At 39.7% G+C, this 17876-nt stretch overlaps 1 protein-coding gene across 1 annotated transcript; it reads left to right on the top strand.

Moving 5' to 3' along the window:
- Positions 1–3227: 3227 nt before the first annotated feature.
- LOC309870654 (beta-defensin 115-like) lies at positions 3228–17639 on the top strand (the record flags this gene model as incomplete). Its single annotated transcript, XM_082743019.1, has 3 exons — positions 3228–3321; positions 5977–6146; positions 17568–17639. 3 exons carry the CDS (start codon positions 3228–3230, stop codon positions 17637–17639), a joined length of 336 nt encoding a protein of 111 aa, XP_082599145.1.
- Positions 17640–17876: the final 237 nt, after the last annotated feature.

Raw genomic sequence — 17876 nt, forward strand, 5'->3', positions numbered from 1 at the left:
TTCCTTGTTTTGACATTGTGTTATAGTTATCAAAATGTAACATTTGGGGAAACTGTGTAAAGGGTACACAGGATTTCTTTACTTTATTTCTTTATCTGCAATTTCCTCTTAATCTATAATCATTTCAAAACAAAACAAATAAAATAAAATACAAATATAAATAAAGATGGTTATAGCCAGAAGAAGTATGTGCTTGCCAAGACAGTTTTCCCTCGTGCAAGGAACAATAGACTTGGAGTCAGTAGACTAAAGTCCCATTCATGACTCCCGGACCTTAAGAAATTCAACTGACCTGTCGGAGCTTCAGTTCTATTCCATAGAATGGTCTTTATCAATTTCCTAGCCTAAATGTCAGTCATCTGTGTATCCTTTTACAAACATACAGGCTGCTATATCATCTATAGGTTGTAGTATTATTTAGTTAATATTTTTTATAGAAACCAACACAATTCATTTACTTAAACTCATATTTGGACCACATCTTAAGTGGCTTTCTGTAAAATCACCAGATCAAGGGCTAGCGATTTTTTTGGTCAAATAAACATTAAAATAAAAATTATTTTAAAACATACACTTATGTTTGCCACTTAAATTATCACTCACACTGTCAGTGACATGGGTCACACATTTCAGGAAACCATAGTTTAGCCCAAATACTTTACCTTACATATGAAGAAAGTGATGTCTCATAGACAAAAAGAACGAAACTTTCAGATTTGAAAGATCTCTTAAAATGTAAATCACACTTCTCTACCACATATCAAAGCCCCAAGTCCTTAGTGGCCCTGTCAGTCCTGATGTCATATAGCTCTGACTGCTTCTGTGGTTTCAGCTTCTCTTCTTCTTTCCCTTGCTCACTGGACCCCACTCACACGTGGCTCTCTGCTCTTCCTAAGAGATCTGTTGCTTTCCTACCTCAGAGCCTTTGGTCTTGCAGTTCTCTCTGCCTGAAAGATTCTAGATATCCATGTAGCTCACTTCCTCCATACATTTAGGTTTCTACTCAATGTCGCTAACTCAGAAAGTCCTTGCTTGGGTAACCTGTTCCAAATAGACATCCCCACCCCCACACATATACACATACAACAGCTTATCCTCCAGCCCTTACCCTGTTTTGGTTTTCTTTATAAGCACTGTCATCACCTGCCATTATGTATTTTGTCTCCCTCTCTAATCAAAATGGCAAGACTTTGCCTTCTCCTCTTAGACCCAGTGCCTAGAACTCTGTCTAGTATAGAGATCCATATCAGCCAATTCATCAGTCCTCCCTGCAGAACCCAAGAGAAATGATCAGGCAGACTCCATGTGTAGTATTTGGACACCAGGAACCACCACATCTCCCAGACAGTCCAACCATTTTCAGATGGTTCCAATTATCAGAAGTCTTTCTAATTAGTTAAAATCTACCCCAGTATAATTTCCACCCAGGACTTGTAGTTCTGCCCCCTAGGCCTGCACAGATCATGTCTTTCAGGAGATAATGACTCTAACTCTCGTCCACCCATCACTGCTTTTCAGGTTAATAGGTTTCTCCTTCCATCATTACTCAAGCATAATCCTCTGGGATGACAGAAAGAAGATGTGCTCAGGGTGCCTTGGTGGCTCAGTTAGTTAAACGTCCAACTCTTGATTTCAGATCTCAGGTCCTGAGATGGAGCACCCCCCCTGGGTACCGAGCTCAGTGCAGAGTCTTCTTGCCCCTCTTCATCCCCTTGGTGGTCTCATGAACTTGCTCTGTCTCTTTCAAATAATAAAATCACAAGAAAGAGAGAGAGAGAGAGAGAGAGAGAGAGAGAATGAATGAAAGTAAGATCACTGATAGATAGATAGATAGATAGATAGGTGTGCTCTTGAGACAAGTGAGCCAATCCTGAATCTAGATCTTACTCCTAAGCATGATGTAACCTTGAGCAAATTATATTTGCCTATCAGAGATCCTGGGAGGATTCTGGGGGTCATATATGGAAAGTGTTTATCTTAGCTACTGGCAGTAAGACTTCAGTGGGTGGCTTCCATACTCACTGCTTTCCTGGAGAAGGAACTACTTCTATCAAGGACAACACAGATTTCCTGCTATCCACCAGGCTTTCCCGAATACCTGCCAACTGGAGGAAAAAGAAAGTAGAATAGCACTGGGCCCATCTAAAGGTATGAAATGATCATACCACAGACCCCCAAAAGAAAACCCAGTGGACTCACAGATACATTTCCTGATGGTGCCAGGCATTGCCCCCTTCTATACCCTCTTTGTTGGAGAATCTGTGGGAAACATTTTTGTTGTATTCTTTGAGGCTGGAGTACAAGAATGTCTCAAAGACAGCCAATATTAAGGATTTGGAGTAATAAATAAGGACTAAATTCATAGTTTAAAAGAGCTGGATGGTGAGTTCTGTCTGGTTCTTTCTTGCTCACGGTATGACCCTGCGCAATCCTCTTCCACTCTCTCAGTCTGCATTTTCATAGCTGAGAAATGCCAATTCTAAATCTATCAGGATATGAATGAATACCATACATGCATTCATTAATTCATTGTTTTCAACAATTGTGCACTGCACACCTGGACATACAGAAATTATAGCCAGTCCCTACCTTCAGGGACTCATTGTCTGTTAAAAGTTGTCCTTGAAAGTGTTAATCCAATAAGGGGAGATAAACTAGAAAAATACTTAGTTCCACCTCAGCATGAAAAATATTATGACAGGAGGCCTGGGTGGCTCAGTGGATTAAACCTCTGCCTTTGGCTCAGGTCATGATCTCAGGGTCTGGGGATCAAGCCCTGCATTGGAGCTTGCTGTCTCCCTCTCTCTGTCTGCCTCTCTGCCTACTTGTGATCTCTCTCTCTCTCTGTTAAATAAATAAATAAATAAATATCTTTAAAATAAATATCTTTAAATATTAAGACAGAAGGAAGGAGGCAGGGCAGCTGTAAACATAAGGGAGGGGACTAAACTTCTCAAGGAGAGGAACAAGAAAGCCTTGGGTTCCTTCTCTCCACAATGCCAGAGACTTGTGATGGACCTGTAGATCCTCTCTGCTCATGTCTTCGACCTTTCCCAAATGTTGTCTCGAGAAGAACTCTGAATATTGGATCATCAATTTATGTTGCGGACCCACAAGCTGATGGGTGGTGGAGCACCCTGCCCTTCTCTGATTTATTGTCCATGACTCAGCCTTACCCAAGACAATAAAATGCAGAGTGAAGATCAGCCTCTCCTGGCACATTCAGTATGCCGCTGGATCGTTCCTCACTCCTCTCAGGATACATTAAACTCTCGGTCCTGACCTTAGCTGTTCTTGTGCTCCTGGCTCAGGCTTCCCCAGGTAACCAGACAATGGGGAGGAGGGAAGAAGGAGTAAAAATGGGGTTCTAGTCATAGAATCATTGGAAAACTGAACATATGTGGCAGTGATGGCAACCCACAGAGATGACCGAGATCTAGTGCAGTCTTATAATGAATATGGCAGTCTGTCATCCCTGACTATGATGGTGTTTTTCATGATGGCAAATACTGGCAGAGCCCAGAGTTTCTTGTATGAAGTCCCTTCCATATGCAGAAGCATCTGCAGCATCCCTAGTGTCCTTAATATCTTTGGCCCAAATGTCAACAGGGTCTCTTCCCACCATCTCTCATTTCAACCTACATCTAATGGATACCACCTCTGGCAGTAACCAGTCCCATTTCTTCACCTCTTCATTGTTACATAGTTTTGAATGTTCCTTTAAAGCAATCAGAAGAGACATCTTGCTCTTGTGTTAGAATATGTAGTGAAAAATTTGTAGGTTGATATTGGATATCTAGAGGCTTGTGAAAAATAGGTTCAAGGTGTGGAGCTGGGGTTAGGACAGACGATTCTGGATTCCAGATTGAACGTGATCATAGTTCTCTAACAGTCAGATAGATTTTATGGCTGGGTGGTGAATCGCTTTCTGAAGGAAAAGTTTCCTGCTTAGGCTTCCTGGGGATTCTAAGGTTTATGATTATTATTTCCATGATTTCCCTCTGAATCATTGCTGCTGGAAGCTGCATCCTCTGTTGGATCTGCTTTTCAAACTGAAAGCCTTTGTCAATCACTCAGTTTTTCTAGAAGCAAAAGAAGGTAGTTCTGGGCTAATCAGTTTCAGCTTGTCTTAAACTCTGGTAAGGGCAGATTAGTTTTGAAGAGGGAGTTGCAGCTGCAAAAGACATTTTGGGAGAAAGAATCTACACATTGATTCATGGAATCAGAGTCCGATTTTTCCAGTCTGAATATCCTGGTAAGAAAGAGCAAATTGGTAATTATCTCTCAGGAGGGGAGAATAAATAAGTAGAGAGGGGAAAAAACAAGTAGAGAAAATCCAATGAACCCAGTGTGCTGAGGAAGCTGTGTTTTATAGATCTAGATGGGGTTGAGTCACAAACAGGACAGAGACTTATACCATCTAGAGCATCAGCCTGCAGGTAGGCAGTATAAGTTAATCCTTCAGTGTTCAAAGTCCTGTTCTAGGGCATCATTTGGGACATGCAATTAGAACAGTGCCTGGCACCATACAGTACATCATTAGTTTTTGAGGTAGTGTTCCATGTTTCATTGTTTGTGTATAATACCCAGTACTCCATGCAATCCATGCCCTCCTTAATACCCATCACCAGGCTCACCCATCCCCCCATTCCCTCTCCTCCAAAACCCTCAGTTTTCCCCCCAGAGTCCATAGTCTCCTGGTTCATCTCTCACTCCGATTTCTCCCCCTTCACTTTTCCCTTCCTTATCCTAGTGTCCTCCATGCTTTTCCTTATGTTCCACAAATAAGTGAAACCCATATGATAATTACCTTTCTCTGTTTGACTTATTTCACTCAGCATAATCTCCTCCAGTCCCATCCATGTTGATGCAAAAGTTGGGCATTCATCCTTCCCGAAGACTGAGTAATATTACATTTTGTATATGGACCACATCTTCTTTATCCATTCATCTGTTGAAGGGCATCTTGTTTCTTTCCACAGTTTGGCTATTGTGGACATTGCTGCTTTGAACATTGGGGTACACATGGCCCTTCTTTTCACTATCTGTATTTGGGGGATAAATACCCAGTAGTGCAATTGCTGGGTCCTAGGGTAGTTCTATTTTTAATTTTCTGAGGAACCTCCACACTGTTTTCCCAAGTGGCCACACTAATGATGTAAAAACAAATGATGTACTATATGGTGACTAACATAACATAATTTTAAAAACTATATTCACATTTTGGTATGGTTAATAATTCTGAAAAGAAAATAATATATATGGAATGCAGAAAGCAAGTCAAATATATGCCAGGATTAGTGGTATGCTGTAATGGGCCACATACTTTTATAATCAAAGTACTCATATAATATATATTGAATAAATAAATTTAGGAGCTTAGTCATAGAAACACTTTGTATCTTCAGTGCATTTTGTTACCTTCTTAGCATTTTGCATGTCATTTCATCTGGAATCTCTGGTCTTATCAGAATAGTGCATTATATATACTGAGATGTGATATTATACATTAGAATTAATAAAACATGTGACTTTACATATAGTTAATAAAAAAACAAAAAAGAACAGTGGCTGGCACATACTCTGGTTCTCAAAAAATCACTGTTGAGTGAACAATGAATTGAGAGGGGGAAAAAATAGATAATTGAAGGTACAGGTCCAAGCACCTAGATTTGGGGGACAAGGAGGAACCAATGTGGCAAGACTGAAAAATGACAGAGAGCAAAACATCACAAGCACAGAAATAAAGTCCAGTTAGAGCTGGTTGAAGGAAGGAAGATAACTACTCATATCTAGTACATGTTAAGACTAGCATTAGGCATTCTACATCTCCATATTTATTTAATCTTCCCAAGAATGCCATTACATTTCAGTAGTTCATCCTAACTATTATTACTACAATACTAACACCCTTAGTATTATAGTCTTTACTCTCTTTCATGTATTTGTTTATTCATCTTTTTGGTTTTTTGATAGATGGATGGGTCAAAAGATGTAATTATCGAAAAGGAAGATGCAGGCAATCTTGCAAAGAAAATGAGAGGAAGAAGGAAAGATGTGGGGAAAAAAAAATTTGTTGCATCCCTGATGTAAAGCGTGAACTCCCATACTCTGTTGAGAAACAACAGATGACATACCAAGCTAAGGTAAGAACAGCCGAACGTCTGTAAAACTCCTGATACAAGACTCTCAACAGCCAGAATTATGAGTTGGAGAAATGGCTGTCTGGGACACCTTCATGGTCCTTAGATATTAGACACCTGCTGGGTCTTCACAGGGTCCATTAAAGAAAATATGTTCATTATAGCTCTCATTATATCCTGTCTCTCTAATCCTCTGTAGCCTAACATTGGTAGGTTGTGTCAGGACATAACTAATGTTCTTGGTTCTCACTGTAAGACTATTTTATAGGATCTACCACCTGAATTTCTAGGTCTCTGACCACATGCTACTAGGTCCCTCAACGTGGAAGTTTTCCAGGCTAATGCAGATTCCACCTTGGCCACACCTTATCTAAGACCCATCCTAGGGTCTTGAGATAGGCCATTGTGGTCCAGAGGTCTTTTGCCTCTTTAACTCAAAGTTCAGCCCAAGGCTCTGCCTCATGGGCTCACTTCTGGAATTTATCCCTTACCCTAATTCCTAATCATTCTTAGCTTTCCGAAGATTGGCATGTCTTCTGACGAGGAAGCAACCATTGCCACCCCCACCCAAATGGAGGCGGAAAAGAGTAAAACAAAACAAAGAACCAACCAACCAACCAACCAACCCCCGCCCCAAAACAAAAATCAGACAAACACCGCCCCCAACCACTGCATTTACTGAGAATTTACTTATTGTGTGCAAAGCCTTGTCCTAAGTACTTTACATACATAATCTCCTTTCTTCCTAACAACAGCTCCATGAGGTAAGAATTTAGTATTGTGTTCCTTTGCCGGAAGAGGAAATAAAGTCACAGAGAGTTTAAGTGACTTGCCCCAAGTACCGCTGGCCACTGAACTAGCCCTTCTGGTTCAGTAGCAACACTTCGAACCCATGATACCCGAGTTCAGATGTTGTGCTTCCTCAATGCGGAAAACTATTGCTATAGTGAGAAAAGCTCACTGTGCTCTTCCCGTCCAGAACCCAAGTCCTTAATGTGGAAGGTGTGGCGGAAGGGAAAGCTTTGGGAGCCTCCTTGTGGTTAAAATGTATAACAAATCCAGCCCTAACTTGTATATCCAGGCACAAATAGGAATGATCCCAAGTTATAGTTAAGGAAGGAATTGTTCCCACTTAGTAAATAGTCTTAGTTCAGAGACCAATGGCAGTCAGGTCTAGTGGTGAAAATTATCCCTTGCCTCCGTTTACATAATTATCTGGAGGACACAGTCTGAAGACAAGGTACAGCAATCCACAATCATGGCAACTTCTAACTATTCAACCCATTTCTCATGCCTTTCATATCAGTTTCCTCATCTACCCCCACTGTTATACCGCCATATAACATTCATGTCCCAAACCTTAGAAGATGTCCTTAGGCTATCTGAAGAGTGGATCAGTGACTGGGTCTCCAGTTACCTGGGCACAATGATGCCAACTTCAACCACACCAACAGCTGCAGAAAAGCCCAAGAAGCCACCTGTTCTTCTACAAGTTTTTATGTATTTTTGGCTGGAGAGATTATGCTTACAAATGGACTCAGGAGCCTTAGAGAGTTGTGTAAAGAAACCTCCAGACCATAGTTCCAAAGAATTGATAAGAGTGCAGGGGAAATTCAGAGGCACTAATAGTATGTGATTATGTCACCTTACCATTCTGAGCCACATTTTGCCCATCCCCAAAATGGAAAGGTTGGAGTAGATTATAAACTCCATATGCCTTTCAACTCTTAAAGCCTTCTTCATTTGTTTATATCGGAAATCCATTCTTTACCTATGACTTCAGATGCCACTTTAGAAAGCAAAGGCATGATGGAGGATGAAGAGACTGAGAAACAGGAAAGTCACCTCAACCTAAGTACTCAAACCGTAATCCTAAAATATATCTTAGTTGCCTTCTTGTTCCATACTGCACCCCCCCCACACACATCATGTTGGCCACAAAAACCTCCCAGCTCTGCCTCCTTAGCACCTGTTTTTCCATCCCTGCCTGGGCTATTCTGATTCAGCCTTCATGTTTTCATGTTATGGCTGACTGTGTCCTCCAAATTCATACGGTCAAGTCTTAATCCCCAGTACCTCAGAACATGACTGCATTTGGAGATCGGGTCTAAATTTTAAAGAAGCAGTTAAATTAAAATGAGATCATTAGGGTGAACCCTAATCTGGTATGACTGGCATTCTTACAAGAAGAGGAGATTAGGACACAGAAGAAAAACCATGTGAAGATATAGAAAGAAGATGGCAACCTACAAGCAAAGAGCAAGACCTCAGAAGAAATGAACCCTGCCACACCATTCTACCTTCTGAAACTAAGTATAGAAAGAAAGAAAAAGAAAGGAAAAAAAAAAAAACCCTGCCAATACCTTGATCTTAAACTCCTAGCTTCCAGAATTGTGAGAAAATAAATTTCTGTTGTTTCAGCCCCCAGCCTGATACTTTGTTGTGGAGACCTGGCGGATTAAAACACACATACTGTAACATTTACATCCTACTGGTCTCTTTGTCGGACATCACCCCTCTGACTCACTCCACTGTTCCCATACAGTTATTGTGGATCATTTCTAAAACACAGACCTGAAATTTTACTTTTTCCTTTCAAACTCTTCAAAAGCTGTGCGATGATAATAGGAATCAATTCTAAACTTCCTTTATGGGGCACCTGGGTGGCTCAGTGGGTTAAAAGCCTCTGCCTTCAGCTCAGGTCATGATTCCAGGGTCCTGGGATTGATCCCCTAGTCGGGCTGTCTGCTCAGCAGGGAGCCTGCTTCCCTCTCTCTCTGCCTGACTCTCTGCCTACTTGTGATCTCTCTCTCTCTCTCTGTCAAATAAATAAATAAATAAACTTCCTTTACAATAATCCTGTCCACCTCAGTACCCTCCTTTTCCACTCCCACCATGGACCTCACAAACAACTTATGTTCTTTGAAATTAACGGGTTTCTTGCTCTTTTTAAAATAGGCTTCCCCTTTTGCTAGGAAGGTTCTTCTTGCAAAACAAACATATACTTCTCTGTAAATTTCACCTAATCAGTATTTCTACCTGCCCTAAGCCATATATATTCATTCTTTACTTCTTTCCCAGCCCAAAAGGATCCTTTTATTAATTTACTTTTAATTTTTTTTACAACTAAAAATTGCTTATATTTAAGGCATACAATGTGATGCTTTGATATATGTATACACAATCAAGTTAATTTAACACACCTATCACCTCACATAGTTATCTTTTTTCTAGATAAGAACACTTACGATCTACGCCATCAGGACATTTCAAGTATACAGTAAAGTTTTAGTAACAATAGTCACCTTGTACACTAGATCACCAAAAATTATTCCGTAACTGAAAGTTTGTACCCTTTGACCAATATCTCTCCATTTCATGCCCAACCCCCTCCAAGAACTGGCAAACACCTTTCTGCTCTTTTCCATGAGTTCAACTAATTTAGATTCACCATACAATCACATACAATTTACTTTCTGTGTCTGGTTTATTTCACTTAGCATAATATCCTCCACATTCATCCAAATTGTCCAAAATGGCAGGATTTCTTTTTTTTTAACATTGAATAATAGTCCACTGCATATATATGTACTTACACATGTACATGTAATATACAGATTTCAAATTTTCTTTACCCATTCATCCATTGACAAACACTTAGGTTGTTTCCATGTCTTCACTATGTGAATAATGCTGCAATGACCAAGGGACTGCAGTTATATCTTCAAGATATTATTTTCATTTCCTTCAGATATATACCCAGAAGCAGAATTACTGGATCATAAGACAGTTTCATTTTCAACTTTTTTAGGAACTTCCATACTGTTCTTCATGGTGGTTCTATCAATTCACATTCCATGTATATTTGTTCTTTACATCCTTGTGAACACTTGTTATCTTTTGTCTGTGGTATAATAACCATCCTAACAGGTTGAATGAATATCTCATTGTGGTTTTGATTTACATTTCTCTGATGGTTAGTGATACTGAGTACCTCTTTATATACCTGTGGGCCATTTGTACATCTCCTTTGGGAAAATGTCAGTTCAATGGGTCCTTTGCCCATTATTTAATTGGATCGTTTGGTTTTTGCTACTGAGTTATATGGGTTCTTTTTGTATTTTGGTTATTAACTCCTTAACAGATGTATAGTTTTTAAATATTTTCTCCTCTTTGGAGGTTGTCTTTTTGCTCTGTTGATGGTTTTCTTTGCTTTGCAGAAACATTTTAGTTTGCTATAGTTTCACTTACTTCTGCGTCTGTTGCCTTTGCTTTTTTTTTTTTTAAGTGAAAATTGTATTGCCATTAGATTGCCAAATGCTTTCAGAGTCAAATCCAAAAACCAATTGCCAATGTCATGTAGCTTTAACCTATGCTTTTTGTTGTTGTTGTTGTTAAGAACTTTATGGTTTTAGGTCTTCTGCTTAAATCATTAATCAGCCTTGAGTTGATGTTTTTGGTATGGTATGTGTCCAGTTTTATTATGTTGCATGTAGATAACAAATTTTTCCAAAAACATTATTGAAGAGACTAATCTTTCCTCATTGTATATTCTTTGTGACTTTGTCAAAGATTAGTTGGCCATACATACGTGGATTTATTTCTGGTCTGTTCCATAGGCCTAATGTGCCTGTTTTTTTGCCAGTACCATAATGTTTTGATTACTATAGCTTTGTAGTATATTTGAAATCAAGAAATGTGATGCTTCCAGCTTTGTTCTTTCTCAAGATAGCTTTGGTTATTTAGAGATTTTTGTGGTTCTGTGTGAATTTTAGGATTGTTTTCTCTATTTCTATGAAAAAAGCCATTGGAACCCTCAGTTCGCTTCTTATAATTAAATGTCTCTTATGGTTTGTCTCCCTCTCTCTTTTTATCTTATTTTATTTTTCCTTCCTTCCTCTATGTTCATCTGCTTTGTTTCTTAAATTCCACATGTGAGTGAAATCATATGGTATTTGTCTTTCTTTGATGGACTTATTTGCTGGAGGGGAAGTGGGTGGTAGGATGGGGTAATTGGGTGATGGGCATTAAGGAGAGCACTTGATGTAATGAGCACTGGGTGCTATATGTAACTGATAAATCACTAAATTCTACCCCTGAAACTAATAATAATGCACCATATACTAACTACATTGAATTAAAAAAAATTTTTTTTAAAGAAAATCCATAAAACTAAAAAAAATCCATTGGAATTTTAATAAGGAATTCAATTTCATTGAATCTGTAGATTGCTTTGGGTCGTATGGACACTTGACAATGTTAAATCTTCCAATTCATGAATGTGGGATATTTATTTTCTATTTACTTGTGTCATCTTCAATTTTTTTCATCAGTGTTTTATAGTTTTCAGGATACAGGTCTTTCCTCCTTGGATAGATTTATTCCTAATTATTTTATTCTTTCTGATGACTTTTTAAGTGGGATATATTTATTAATTGCATTTGTGGGTAGTTATTCCCTCCAAGGGCATGTATACATGTATTTTCTGCTGAATTTCTGCATGGGGAGGACTGCTTCTGAACTGTGGCCAAGAGGGGCTAGACCAAGGTTCATGGGACTATTACTAGAGACACAGGCAGGTCCTTTGACATGGTGCTGGTGACAGGAATCAAGGCCAGATGGGGTTCTAGCCGAGTCCACAGGAGGACAAGGATATTTCTGTGTCTGCAGAAGGACTATTGTTGGTGAGTCTGCTCTCTGGTTGTTGGCCTGCCTTCTCAAAATGGCCCTCCTCAGACCTGGGCTCTAAAGACTCTTAAGATAAGGTGGTCAGGAAGGCTCTTTCCAAATGGGTAACATATGTGCTGGGGACAGGAGGATCCAGCATTCAGATAACCAGAAAAAAAAATTATGAGTCAAATGGGACTACCAGGTGGTCCCACCATGAGCCCTTCCATGAAGTAAGAATAAGCTTATGGATGTTTTGCTCTCCCCAGATACCAAAATATCTTGCCTAGTAACTTGCCTAATAACCTATGGACCTAATAAAACTGTCAATAGATAAAAGTTTTTGGCTTAAGAGCAAGCTAAAGTTCAGAAACATCTGGCTATGTTTGATAACCCAGATGTTGATATGCACACAAATTATTTGATTGTTTTAGTTGAAGAAGAAGAAGAAAGAAGGGGTTCAATACCTGGTCGAGGAATTATGAGTATAGCAATAACCTTAATATTGATTCTATTGACCAGCCTGTAAAAACCCAAAAGATAACCCTACACAGACAGAATCTGAGGGCAGAGCCTCCTCCCAGGTGAGAATGTGTTACCCAAAGAGAAGAGAAAGGCTTTGTTTCCACATTTGGGCTCCCCATCATGCTTAATCCCAAAAAGGTAATCAGAATCCTGACTTTTATTAACTCCCAGCCAAAAAGGAAACCATGATCCTGAACTTCTCAACTTCTTTTGCTTTTTAAAAATTTTTATAGGGGGCCACCTGGGTGGCTCAGTTGGTTAAGTGGCGGCCTTTGTCTCAGGTCATGATCCCAGAGTCCTGGGATCGAGCCACACATCAGGCTCCCTGCTCAGCAGAGAGCCTGCTTCTCCCTCTTCCTCTGCCTGCTGCTCTGCCTACTTGTGGTCTCTCTCTATCTCTCTAATAAGTAAATAAAATCTTTAAAAACAAACTTTATAGGACTGAAATCATTCAGAAAATACTCCTTTGTATCTGGCTTATTTTGCTCAATAGAAAGTTTGTAGATTCATTCATGTTGTTATATATTGCAATAGTTTATTATTCTCATTGCTGTATATAGCATTCCATTATGTAACATTCCAGAAGTGGTTTTTTTGTTTGTTTGTTTGTTTGGTTGTTGTTGTTGTTGTTGTTTTTTGGAGACTAACCACATACTTTTATTTTTTTTAAATTAATTTATTTATTTTCAGCATAACAGTATTCATTATTTTTTCACCACACCCAGCGCTCCATGCAATCCATGCCCTCTATAATACCCACCACCTGGTACCCCGACCTCCCACGCCGCCCCCCGCCACTTCAAACCCCTCAGATTGTTTTTCAGAGTCCATAGTCTCTCATGATTCACCTCCCCTCCCAATTTCCCCCAACTCCCTTCTCCTCTCTAACTCCCCATGTCCTCCATGCTATTTGTTATGCTCCACAAATAAGTGAAACCATATGATAATTGACTCTCTTGGCTTGACTTATTTCACTCAGCATAATCTCTTCCAGTCCCGTCCATGTTGCTACAAAAGTTGGGTATTCATCCTTTCTAATGGAGGCATAATACTCCATAGTGTCTATGGACCACATCTTCCTTATCCATTCGTCTGTGGAAGGGCATCTTGGTTCTTTCCACAGTTTGGCGACTGTGGCCATTGCTGCTATAAGCATTGCAGTACAGATGGCCCTTCTTTTCACTACATCTGTATCTTTGGGGTAAATACCCAGGAGTGCAATGGCAGGGTCATAGGGAAGCTCTGTTTTTAATTTCTTTTTTTTTTTTAAAGATTTTATTTATTGGGGCACCTGGGTGGCTCAGTGGGTTAAAGCCTCTGCCTTCGGCTCAGGTCATGATCTCAGGGTCCTGGGATCGAGCCCCGCATCGGGCTCTCTGCTCAATGGGGAGCCTGCTTCCTCCTCTCTCTCTCTCTGCCTGCCTCTCTGCCTACTTGTGATTTCTGTCTGTCAAATAAATAAATAAATAAATAAAATCTTTAAAAAAAAAAAAAAGATTTTATTTATTTGTCAGAGAGAGAGCGAGCGAGAGCGAGCACAGGCAGACAGAGTGGAAAGCAGAGTCAGACGGAGAAGCAGGCTCCCTGCGGAGCAAGGAGCCCGATATGGGACTCGATCCCAGGACGCTGGGATCATGACCTGAGCTGAAGGCAGCTGCTTAACCAACTGAGCCACCCAGGCGTCCCACTGTTTTTAATTTCTTGAGGAATCTCCACACTGTTCTCCAAAGAGGCTGCACCAACTTGCATTCCCACCAACAGTGTAAGAGGGTTCCCCTTTCTCCACATCCCCTCCAACACATGTTGTTTCCTGTCTTGCTAATTTTGGCCATTCTAACTGGTGTAAGGTGGGATCTCAATGTGGTTTTAATTTGAATCTCCCTGATGGCTAGTGATGATGGACATATTTTCATGTGTCTGATAGTAGCCATTTGTATGTCTTCATTGGGGAAGTGTCTGTACATATCTTCTGCCCATTTTTTTATATGATTGTCTGTTTTGTGTGTGTTGAGTTTGAGGAGTTCATTATAGATCCTGAATATCAACCTTTTGTCTGTACTGTCATTTGCAAATATCTTCTCCCATTCCATGGGTTGCCTCTTTGTTTTCTTGACTGTTTCCTTTGCTGTGCAGAAGCTTTTGATTTTGAAGTCCCAAAAGTTGATCTTCGCTTTTATTTCCTTTGCCTTTGGAGACATATCTTGAAAGAAGTTGCTGTGGCTGATATTGAAGAGATTACTGCCTATGTTCTCCTCTAGGATTCTGATGGATTCCTGTCTCACATTGAGGTCTTTTATCCATTTTGAGTTGATCTTTGTGTACAGTGTAAGAGAATGGTCGAGTTTCATTCTTCTACATATAGAAGAATGCCCAGTTTTCCCAGCACCATTTATTGAAGAGACTGTCTTTTTTCCACTGTATATTTTTTCCTGTTTTGTCAAAGATTATTTGACCATAGAGTTGAGGGTCCATATCTGGGCTCTCTACTCTGTTCCACTGGTCTATATGTCTGTTTTTATACCAGTACCATGCTGTCTTTTTATGCTACTACCACAGCTTTGTAGTAAAGCTTGAAATCAGGTAACGTGATGCCCCCAGTTTTATTTTTGTTTTTCAACATTTCCTTAGTGATTCAGGGTCTCTTCTGATTCCATACAAATTTTAGGATTATTTGATCCAGTTCTTTGAAAAATTCCACCGGAAGTGTTTTATCCATCCTAATTTTTATGGACATTAGGTTGTTTCCACTATTTGACTAGTAGAAATTATACTACTAGAAACATCCTTGGAACATATTTTATAGTAAAATACATACATATTGTTTATTGCTGAGGATGTATCTACTGACAGTAGATCACAGGCATATAATTGGTCATCTTTAGTAGATATTGTCAGTTCTCCAATTTGGCTGAACCAGTTATATTCCCACCACAATGGGAGTTCTAGTTGCTACACATCTCTGCCTACACTTGTTATTGTATACCTTTTCAATTTAACCACCTGGTAACTGTACTGGGGTATCACATTATGGCTACAATTTGCATTTTCCTGATATAGAAATTAACTTGAACACATTTTCATGTATTTATTAACCACTTGGTTACTCTCTTATGTGAAATATCTGTTCAAGTCTTTTCTCCTGGGTTGTCTCTCTTTTCTTATTGATTTGTAGGTGTCCTTTTTATATTCTAGGTATGAGTTCTTTGTTAGATTATAAGCATATATATTATAATATTTTCTTCAATCCTCTGACTTGCCTTTTCTTTCTTTCAATGGTATCATTTGGTAGGTTTTGTTTTGTTTTGTTTTGTTTTTCCTTTTTGGTCAGCACTCAGAAAGAAAAAGCACAGCTAATGTCTGGTATCTGCACTAGTTGCTACCAGTTAGGCCATAGTGTTTCCTTGCTGAACATAAACAAGATCATAGAATCTTAAAGTCAGGAAGGAACTCTCTGTGACCAAGATGGAATAAAATATCCTGTCTTGGGGCACCTAGGTGGCTCAGTCCTTAATTGGCTGCCTTCAGCTCAGGTCATGATCCCGGGGTCCTAAGATATAGCCCCACATCCGGCTCCCTGCTCAGCAGGAAACCTGCTTCTCCCTCTCCCACTCCCTCTGCCTCCGTTCCCTCTCTTGCTGTGTCTCTCTGTATCAAAGAAATAAATAATATCTTTTTTTTTAAAGTCTTGTATCCTCATAGTTAAGCATGTTTCTTGTAAGCAGCATGTAGTTGAGCTTTATTTCTTATCCAACTTGGAAATAATATTTTTTAATTGGAGTGTTTAGTGGATTTGCATTTAAATTAATTTACTCCAAAGAAGACATGCAAATAACCAATAGGCACATGAAAAAATGCTCCACGTCACTTGTCATCAGGGAAATACAAATCAAAACTACAATAAGATACCACATCATACCAGTCAGAATGGTTAAAATTAACAAGACAGGGAACAACAAAAGTTGATGAGGATATGAGGGAACTCTCTTACAGTATTGATGGGAATGCAGGCTGGTACAGCCACTCTGGAAAACAGCATGGAGACTCCTCAAGAAGTTGAAAATAGAGCTACCCTATAGCCCAGCAATTGCACTACTGGGTATTTACCCCAAAGATATAGCTGTAGTGAAAAGAAGGGGCACATGCACCCCAATGTTCATAGCAGCAATGTCCACAATAACCAAACTGTGGAAGGAGCCAAGATGTCCTTCAACAGACAAATGGATAAAGAAGATGTGATTCAGGGCGCCTGGGTGGCTCAGTGGGTTAAGCCTCTGCCTTCGTTCGGCTCAGGTCATGATCCCAGGGTTTTGGGATCAAGCCCCACATCAGGCTCTCTGCTCAGCAGGGATCCTGCTTCCTCCCTCTCTCTATCTGCCTACCTCTCTGCCTACTTGTGATCTCTGTCTGTCAAATAAATAAATAAAATCTTAAAAAAAAAAGATGTGGTTCATATATACAATGGAATATTATTCAGCCATCAGAAGGGATGAATACCTACCATTTACATTGACATGGATAGAGCTAGAGAGTATTACGCTAAGTGAAAGAAGTCAAGCAGAAAAAAACAATTATCATATGGTTTCACTCATATGTGGAACATAGGAAACAGCACAGAGGATCAGAGGGGAAGGGAGGGAAAGTGAAATGGGAAGAAATCAGAGAGGGAGACAAACCATGAAAAATTCTTGACTCCAAACAAACTGAGGGGTTTGAAAAGGGAAGTAACTAGGGAGACAGGGTAACTTGATGATGGGCATTAAGGAGGGCATGTGATGTGATGAGCACTGGGTGTCAGAGCAACTAATGAATCATTGAACATTACATCAAAAACTAATATTGTACCATATGTTGGCTAATTGAATTTATTTTTTTAAAGATTTTATTTATTTATATGACAGACAGAGATCACAGGTAGGCAGAGAGGCAGGCGGGGGAGGGGGGCAGGCTCCCCGCTGAGTAGAGAGCTCAATGCAGGGCTCAATCCCAGAACCCTAGGATTATGACCTGAGCTGAAGGCAAAGGCTTTAACCCACTGAGCCACCCAGGTGCCCTGGCTAATTGAATTTAAATTTAAAAAAGATATGAAAATAATAATAGGTAACAATAAAGTATTAATGTACCTGTTTAATTTCATATACTTAATTATAAACACCAGTGACAATTCAATCATCTCATATAAAAATAACATCTGATGACTGAATACTGAATTGATCAACTTCTGTTTAAATGCAGGATTTAGAAAGACATAAACATATTCTTTCTGATATCTGCATTGGATGTGAGACTTCCAGAGAAGCTGAATGAGAAGCTCAGCAAATCCTCTCCTCAACAATGAATTATAGGGCCCTTCAATATAGAAGTGGAAGGCAGAAAAAGGAGATAGAATGATATGATAAGACCCGGTGTTGGTGGCTTTGAGGATGGAAGAAAGGACCCAGAAGCTGAGGAACGTAGAAGGCCTCTAGAAGCTGGAAAGGGCAAGGAAACAGGTATCCCCTTCAGTAAAGAATTCAGCCCTGCCAGCACTTTGATTTCAGCCCT

This window comes from Mustela nivalis (genome assembly GCF_964662115.1).
Source record: "Mustela nivalis genome assembly, chromosome: 8".
NCBI classification, from domain to species: Eukaryota; Metazoa; Chordata; class Mammalia; order Carnivora; family Mustelidae; genus Mustela; species Mustela nivalis.